We start from the raw sequence: 9,545 nt of genomic DNA, 5'->3' as shown, positions 1-9,545 counted from the left end.
ACACACACACACACACACACACACACACACACAAATAGCCGTGTAACCTTGGGCAAGTTACTTAACCCCAAATGCCCTGGAAAAGGCAAAAAAAAAAAAAAGAAAGAAAACCAGTCCATTGTGAATCCAGGATAAAGTTGAAGACATCATTCAATTAAGAGGCAAATTATTTATTATATGAGGAGAGAATAATCTATATTGTCAATTTGTTGTTGTGTGTGTCTGACTCTTTGTGACCCCATCTGGAGTTTTCTTGGCAAAGACACTAGAGTGGTTTGCCATTTGCTTCTCCAGCTCATTTTACAGATGAGGAAACTGAGGCCAACAGGGCTAAGTGACTTGCCCAGGTCACACAGCTAGTACGTGTCTGAGGCCAGAACTGAACTCAGGAAGATGAGTCTTCCTGACTCCAGGTCTGGCACTCTGGCACTCTATCCATTTCACCATCTAGCTGCCCATATTGCCAATAAGATGGAACAAATTTGAACATATGAAAAAAATTCAAAGGGACAATGATAGCCTGATCAGTCCAGTCCCCTTTGAATTATCTTTTATTATCAGTCTAAATATTCATACTGGGCATCTTTTCCATGAGTATAAATGAAGTTTAAAGAAATTCCATATTACCACTGATTTAGTATCCATGCTGTGGTACATTTTGCAGTGTTCAGCTAGTCCTTCCTGATCAAAGTTCTTCTCAGGACAGTAAGGACATGGAAAGGTAAATCGGTTTGGGATACTCCTATTGAGAGAGAGGGAAAAATCACTTACACAAATCAACAATCACACAACTGGAAAACTAAGCTACATTTCAACAAATATTTATTAAAGTGCATACCATGTGAAAAATTCTATGTTAAGTACTTTAGAAAAATCATGTGCTAAAAAATTAATTTTTTGTGACATGACAAGATGATTTTGAGAAGGAGAGAGTATAAAAGAAAGAGTGCTATATACTTGAAATCAGAAGATTTCTGAGTTCAAATCCAGATTAAGCAACCATGAACAAGTTACTTAATTTCTCTAAGCCTCAGTTCCTCTATCTAAAAAATAGGGATTAAAATTTTGGCACTACCTACTTCAAAGACCTGTAATGAGGAAGGTACTCTGAAATTTTAACAGGTAATCTTAACAGAATATGCAAACATAAGTTGTAATTACAATTTCTGATGCTGAACACCCACAGTAACTAAGTTTTCCACCTCAGATCAAGTTTTTTATGATATGGGTTTCAAATTAAAAACAAGTAAACTCATAAAACATTAAATCATCTAGTCCTTCCTCCCTAATTTCCAGATGAGGGAACTGAGGTCTACCAAAGGCATAACTTGATTAGTAGGGTCAGTCAAAAAGTTAGTGACAAAGATAAAAGTTAGAACCCAGGACTCCCAATTCCCAGTCTAGTACTAAATAAAACACCAAACAGATAAAACTAATAAAATGCCTATACTTCTATCTTCTGGAAGTTATTTAGATACTTCAAAATACTGTGTCTAACACCTTTGGTACATTTAAAATAATTCCCAGGTAGGAGTATAAGACTTATGGAAACTACAAAAAACCCCCAAATAGAAAAGGAGTGGTTGAGTGATAACATATTTACCTTGGCTGATATGCCATATCCTTAGTGGTAGCCTTAACACCCTCCATTAGGTAGCTCTGATATTTGGAACAGGAAGCCACATGGTTACGCATTTTTGATAGAGGCAGCTAGAAAATCAACATGAAGGAGCAAGTTAGAATACTTAAAGGAGGAAAAGAATCACTGCTTTGTCCAAGGGGTTGAGGTCCTTTGTTCAGAGAAAGGAGAAAGCAACTGGGGCCAAAAAGTCAAAAATAAAGGTGTTAGACACAAGTCCAGGTAAGCAGCACTTGCCTTAGGTTACTAATAATTCTCAAGTTACTCACCAATTGAAGATGCCCATCCTAGAATCACTATACAAAAGACATAGGAAACTTAGATTAACTAATCCAAACCAGTCTTTTACATAGAAGTGATATCAAGAGAAGGGAATTGACTTGCCTAGTATCACAAGCCTAGGTCTTCTCTTTTTAGTAAACTCTTATTTTTATCTTGAGTTGAATTGGCCATGTAACTGTCTATGAAAGCCCCTGAAACACCAGGGCTGGGTAGAAGGCCAGATGTATAGCTTATTACTAAAACACATAACAAAGTATTGTGTTAAGAGACAGGCAGGAGAGAGTTGTGTTTAATTTATTCAACAACCGTTAAGCACTTACTGTATGTGAGGAATTGAACCAGGTACTGATCTAAACCCTACTATAAAGAAGCTTAATTACTAATAGGGAGAAATATATATAATTATGATACAAAGGAGTAATAAATACAAAGAAAAGATCTAGATGAAATATTATGAGAAATTTAAGGAAGGAAAGATCACTTTCATATACATATATGAATATAATGTCAAGAAATGCTTCATGGAAGAGTTGGCACCCAAGGTTGGCCTTGAAGGGAGCAAATTCAATACCTTGGGGGAAGAAGGTAGAAAGGGGAGAATCTATTCTAGATAGATGTGGGGGTGATGATTTAAGAAAGGCTCAAGAAAGGAAAGGTCATGCCAAAGACTGTTCTCAAGAGCTTCTAATCTAAGAAAGAAAGAAGAATGTTATTAATTCAAGTGCAGGTCAAATGCTAGAAAGAAATTTGAAGACTGAGAGCTACTGTAGAGTATGTGACTAAGCAAATTTAGCCCTCAAGGAAGGAAGGGAATTTCAATAGATGAAAATAGGAGGGAGGAATTAACCCATTTTAAAAAGGGGATAGTAAAATAAGTGAGACAGGAGAGGGCAAGAGAAGAACAGGGGCAATCCAGTCTTGCTGGAATGAAGAAGGTATGAAGTAGTAAGAGATAATGCTGGAAAGGTAGGTTGTAGCCAGATTGGGATTTTTCCATGCCAGAACCTAGGCCTATTATTTTAATTCAGGAATCAATGAGAAGACATTTAAAAGTTTCTGAGGAGAGAACATGACCAGCTAAAGATTATACAGGCAGCTGAGTAAAAAATAGATGTCGAAAAGGGATAGATTAAAGGTAGGAAGACTAGTTAGGCAACAATAATCTAGTTAAGAGAGGACAGAGACCTGAACAAGGCTGTCTGAAGGAGTGGGAAGGGGGATAATGTAAGATATTTTACAAATCAATAGGACTTGGCAACTGTTTGGATATGAGGGATGGCAGAAGAGTTATAAGACTGGCAGCAGCATCAACAGAGAAAGAAAATACTAAAATAAATTTATTACAGGAGTGAGGGTGGTAAGTAACTGGCAGTGAGTATAGACTACTTTTTCTAGAAGTCTGACAGTAAGAAAGACAGAAAACTAGTTTGGTATAGCAAAAAAAAAAGGTGGGGGGGAGAAATTTTTTTTTTTAGAATAAAGATCTGATTGTTGTAGGCTTAAGGGAAAGCCCTGGTAGAAAAGAAAAGAAGTATAACTAAGTAAAATCACAGAAAAGAAGGAAAGGACTGAGGATATAGGTGGAAAGGTTAGCCTCTGCAATAAGGCTCCTCCTCCTCCAAGATTGGAAAGATGATACATTGGGAGAGACAGGTTTAATGTAAAGGAGTGAAGAAATTCAAGGAGAGTAGAAGGTAATATTACTTAAGAGTGGGAGAAGGCAATGGAATTTAGGGGCTAAAGAGACAAATGTGATAAGGTATAATACCCATTAGTCAAAAAGTTTTATTAAGAACTTACTATATTCTATATACTCTTCTAAGTCCTAAAGAAACAAATACAAAGAATGAAACAACTGCACCTCCCAAAGAAGGCACATTCTAAAGTGAAGCAATGAGGACCTAAGAGAGGTTTAAATCATAGAAACATAGACATAGAGCTGGAATGGATCTTCCAAGTCCCTCATTTTTACAGATGAGGAAAATGGAGGCCCAGAAAAGTTAAATGACTTGATAATTTAGCCACACTGATAATAAAGTCACATTAGTAATAAATGGCAGACCTGGGATTTGAACCTAGGTCCTTTGATACAGCAGTCTTTCTACTACACCAAGGACAGATAGCATGAACTTGTAGAACAAAGAACGGGGTTTCATTATTTCATCGGGCACTGGGAATGGCAGAAGATCAAGGCAGCAAAACGAAAGGACTTTACTGTTAACAGCTATTTACCAGGGTAGAAAAGAAAGTGAGGACAGATTATTGAGAATGGAGAATAGGGAGGAATCAAAGAATTGGAGATCATGAAAAGCAAAGTTTGAGGAAGACCTACCAGATCTTTTCACCATCTATATTGATTATCCTCTTATTAAACTAAACCCTGCCAGCTGTAAGACCCCATGTGACCTGCAACTTTTCTAGTCTCTTTAGAAATTAGTTTCCTCCTTTGTAAAATGAGATTGGACTAGATGGTTTCTAATTCTAAGGGTTATTCCAACTCTAAAATTCTGAAACTATGCTAGCCAATGGGAAATGGATTTTAGCTTATTAAAAAGATTCAGTTAATCTTTTGCTTCCATGTTGAATAATTCCCATGACAATATCAAATTAAAGAGGCTGCCTTGAAGACACACATTCTGAACTCAGTAAATCTTTTGTCAACTTTTCTATACTACCACTTAAACTTGGCAACTAAACACATGAGACTATATCCTAGTAAAGTCTAGGATGTAGTAGTAGTAATTCATATCTAGTTCTGATAGAACTTAAGACACAAAAGACTACAAGCTTGTAAAATTAATAAACTGTCAAAAAAATCTAGAAAATAGAAGACTCAATCCCAAACTGCCCTTTCTATAAAATCTATAAAAATCTGAAGAAATAGATATTTAAACCTACAGAGACTTAAGAATATTTGATTAGAAAGAACTGACAAGCCCAAAAATTGAGAGCTGAGAAGAAACTTAAGAGATTAAGACCAACTTTCCATTTGCAGATGTGGAAACTATGGCTCAAAAAAGATTAAATATATCACTGTTTAAGGTGGCAAGACCAAGACTCAAGGCAAAGGCTATGAACTCCAAGTCCACTATTCTTTTCACTACATAAAGCAAGAAAGAAGCAAGCAGTTTAATACTGCAGAAAAATTGCTAGCTTTGGAGTAAGAGTGAGTCAGAATTTCTGTTCACACATTTAGTAGCTGCCTGACTGACACTCCTTCCGCTTCTCCTCTGCTAGATCCTCTTTTAGATCATGCCCTCTAACCATAGGCATCCCTCAGCGTTCTGTCTAGGGACCTCTTCTCTTCTCCTTCTATACTACTTCACTTGGGGATCTCATCAGCTCCATATAGATTTGTCGTATGCTGATGATTGTCAAATCTACCTCTCCTGCCCCAGCTTCTCTGCTGACCTCCAATCTCCCATCTCCAACTACATTTCAGACATCTTAAACTGGATATCTAGTAGGCATCTTATTACACTTAGCATATCCAAAATGTAACTTATTATCTTTTCCCTTGAACTCCACCCCCTTCTTACCTTCCCTATTCCTGACTAGGACACCATCATCCTCCCATCCTGAGGCTCCCAACCTAGGAGTCATCCTCAGCTCTTCACTGTCTCTCACTCTATTTGTGCAATCTGTTGCCAAGGTCTGCTGATTTCACCTCTGTAACATCTCTCGAACACACCCTATTTATGGTAAGGATGTATGGTATGGTTCTGTCCTCTGATATTACCATTACTCTGGTGCAAACTCTTAGCATTTCACATCTGGACTACTGTTAATAGCCTGCTGGTTGGTCTACCTGCCTCAAGTCTCTCCTCACTCCATCCTTGATTTTCCTAAAGCAAAAATCCAACCATATCACCCCCTTACTCAATGAACTCCAATGGCTCCCTATCACTGCCAGGGTCAAAAACAAAATTCTCTATTTGGCATTCAAAGTTCTTCATAACCCTTGGGTTTTTCAGTCTTCTTTCATCTTACTCCCCAACATGTACTCTTTGACCCAGTGACACTGGCCTTCTGACTATTCCATTCAATTCCTGTGCCTTCCTTCTTCTAACTATTTATTTTTTGTGCCATTTATAGCTTGTTTATACTTAATTGTTTGCTTGTTTTCTCCCCTATTAGACTGTGAGCTCTTTAAGGACTAGGATTGTCTTTTGCCTCTTTTTTATATCCCCAACACTTAGCAGAATGCCTAGCATATAAATACTTGATAAATGTTTATTGACTGATCTGTCAATTTAATCTCTTTGACCATTTAGTTTTCTTTCTCCTCATAAAATAGGGATAAAATTCTTATACTAGGGGGAGGCTAGGTGGCACAGTGAACAGAGCACCAGCCCTGGAGTTAAGAGGACCTGAGTTCAAATCTGGCCTCAGATACTTAATACTATCCTTGTGACCTTGGGCAAGTCACTTAACCCCAATTGCTCTACCATCCCCCCTCCAAAAAGCAAAAAATAAATAAATAAAAATTCTTATAATACCTAAACTACCTAAACTTATAAACCTAGAAAGGAAAGCACTGTTAAATTATCAAGTTCCATATAAATATCAGATTTTATTATTGTTTAGTAGCATAGTAACCACTAAGAATAAATTCCCTCACTTATTTACCAAATGAATTTCAAAAAGGCACAAGTGACAAGTGGAATGCACCTGTATGCTTCCCTCTTGATTGTTGCACATACATTTTTTTTGCAGCCATTACAAGTTGCTTCCGTCGCTTCAATTTGCTTTTCTAAGTCCACAGCTTTGGTTCCCAGGGACAGAGCACTTCGACAGACTCCACAGACAGGTTTCTTCGGTTTTAGACACTGCTGCAGGCAAACAGCACAAAAGCTAAAACAGAAACAAAATGATTTGACTAGAGTTCATAGTCAGGAAGATACTCTGTGTATATCTCATCAGCCAACCACGATATGCCAACTAATGAAGATCTGGTGACAGAAAATTACTCATTATAAACAATAAACAGTCCATCAATAAAGAGCAATTTATCCAATGTGGTGGATTTAAGACAAAACATTTACAAGAAGATCTACCAGAAAGTCTGCAATGGCAATATATTACCAACAGCTGCCATCCTGATAACAAGTACATTCCACTTGTATCATTTCTTATAAAGCCCAGTGTGCCCCATGATTACAATTGTCTCTAGGCTTAATAAAGCAGGATGATGCTTTTGTGGGAAAGACATATTGGATTTGGATCTGCAATAATGACTAAACATGCTTATTGAATACATGTGTAGGCTATTAAAATACTAATTTAAGTAGATATCTATCTCAAAGGAAACTTAATGAAAAGTGAGACCAGCAAACAAAAAACTCTAACAACTTACATTTGTATAGTACTTCACTTTCACTTCTATCTCATTTAATCCTCACAACAATCCTGGAAAGTACGTTTTTCAAATGAGAAAGCTGAGGCTCAGAAAGGTAAATCTAACCTCCTCAAAGACACACAGATGAATTAGTGGCAGAAAGGAACTAGAATCCAAATCTTGTGATTTCATAGTCCTGGGTAACTTTTACTATAGCAAACTACCTCTTCAAAGTAACACAAAATCGTGTTCCAAAATCTTCAATCCTATAAAGTATAGATCACATTCAAACTGTTATCTGGCACTATAGATGATTATATAATGATTCATAATTCATATTCAACTAATGTTATTTTAATTCCACTAGTATTTTTAAACGCTTTCAGTTTCCAAATAGGTTTTCAGTTTCAATTTCCTACCATTTCTCCCAAGCTAAATTCTGATGCCCCACCCACTTTTTCTATTTTGAACGCTAAAGTTAAATCTTTACTCCAGTGAGCTAAACTAGTAGCGTCCTAAGCATCAAACTCATTTCCATCATAAGCACCAAAAATAGGGTTAGGAAAAGGAAAATGAATGTTAAGTCCTTTGTCTAAAAGTTAAAAATTCGAGGGCATAGCAAATGCTCAAGTTTACAGCCAAATTTCAAAGGTTAATTCGATGGCTTTTATTCTGGTGGGGTCAAGCAGGCGAGGCGGCACACCTACCTCACCAGAGGTCCCGTCAACTTTACCAAGAGCCCCTCACTTACTACGGCTTCCCACCCCCCCCCCCCAGGGCCTCCCCAAATCTTCCATTCCGCCAATGTTTCCCTCTTCCTATCCGAGCCCTTTCCTTTCACATTTCACAGAATCACAGAATATTAGACAAGAAAAAGCTTCAATATTTCATCACTCCCTCCCTCTTCCGTTCTCCCCGCTACCTGTCTTCTCCAATTCCTTCGGCCATCTCTGTCAGCCACCACCTTGCATCTTTTCTCCAGTCCTCTTCTCTCCACACTCCCATTTCCTTTCCCCTGAACCCCACTCCCTCTCCTATGCAGACCCCTTACTCCCATTCCTAGACCTAGAAGACCCACCCCTGAGGTTCAACCCCACCCCGCAGTCTTTTCCTCGGCCCCGAACCACAAGATCATTTTAGAACTGGAAGAGTTTCTAGAGGTTATTGGGTCCAATCCCCTCATTTTACAGATGAAGATGGGGAGTCCCACAGAAGTTAACTTGACTTACCCCAAGGTCACACAGCTGGGAAGGTCGGACTCTAAGACCCACTTCCCATCCCCGTTCCTCCCCACCCCCCCACCTGGGTCCCATTATCTAATCTTCATTTTCCCTCTCCCTTCACTCCCTTTCTCTCGCCTGGGCCCCCCTCACCTCCCTCCTGACACACTCCCCTCCCCCGCCCCAGCAGCCCCCTTCCCTCCTGCCCCCTCTCTCGGACCCTGGCCCCCGGGCTCTCGAACTTCCTCCTTCTTCCAGTGTCTGTCTCTCCGCTCAGAAGTAGCTCAAAGGCGCCCCCGATCCCTGAGCGCCTCCAGCCAGCCTTCTCCAGGCCCCTCAGTCCCAGTCCCAGTCCCAGCCCCGGCCCCGGCCCCGGCTGCCGGCCCCCGGTCCCGCTCCTACGGCAGTCATCTCTCTTCAGCCCCCTCCCCGCATACATGTGTCCGCAGGGCGCCCGCTCCGGCTTCTCGTACACCTCCAGGCACACCGGGCACGTAAAGCGGGACAAGGGGTTCGCCGCCGCCGCGGCCCCAAACAGTCCCGAGCCGCCGTCCAACGCCATCTTGTCCAAGGAGAACTGAGCGACGGCGGCCGGGAAGTAAGGAGGGGGGGGGCGGGAGGGGGAGAGGAGGGACTAGGAGGAGGAGGGGCGGGGAGGGGAGAGGGGCGGGAACGGAGGGGCGGGGAGAAGAGGAAAAACGCTGAGTAATCATAATCATAATTTCATACAGTGTTCCAAAAGTCTTACTGCAGTTTTAAACTTTAATGGCTTTAAGTTTAGGCTTTAATAACTCAAAAACTGCTCTGACTTTCGGGACACTATATAGTGCAAATATTGTCTCATTTTATTCTTACAACGACCGGGGGTGACAGATGCAATCATTATCCCCATTTTACAGATGAGGCAACTGAGGTTAAAGTGACTTTCCTAGGGACATACATTTGAATTCAGGGCAGCTTCCTGACTCTAGGTCCAGCTTTCTATCCCACTTCATCACCTAGTTGCTTAGGATAATGGCTATAGAATGGGCTTCCAAGCTAAGAATAACTGGGTTGAAGACCTACC

The 9,545-nt window shown here is 40.0% G+C and overlaps 1 protein-coding gene across 1 annotated transcript in view; it reads right to left on the bottom strand.

The window, feature by feature from the left end:
* RNF114 (ring finger protein 114) overlaps positions 1-9,087 on the bottom strand; it is a 15,560-nt gene extending 6,473 nt beyond the window's left edge. The window contains exons 1-4 of the mRNA XM_069072395.1: positions 8,917-9,087; positions 6,625-6,775; positions 1,604-1,710; positions 628-742 (exon numbers count right to left, since the gene is read on the bottom strand). Coding sequence (XP_068928496.1) covers positions 628-742; positions 1,604-1,710; positions 6,625-6,775; positions 8,917-9,041 — 498 coding nt within the window. The 5' untranslated portion in view covers positions 9,042-9,087. The remainder of the gene's footprint in view (positions 1-627; positions 743-1,603; positions 1,711-6,624; positions 6,776-8,916) is intronic.
* Positions 9,088-9,545: the final 458 nt, after the last annotated feature.

This window comes from Petaurus breviceps, unplaced genomic scaffold, assembly GCF_028583685.1.
Source record: "Petaurus breviceps papuanus isolate PSGF00001 unplaced genomic scaffold, PetGlider_PUasm1.0 90847, whole genome shotgun sequence".
NCBI lineage: Eukaryota > Metazoa > Chordata > Mammalia > Diprotodontia > Petauridae > Petaurus > Petaurus breviceps.
The sequence above is the reverse complement of the archived record's forward strand: the minus strand, read 5'-3'. Positions and strand labels throughout refer to the sequence as shown.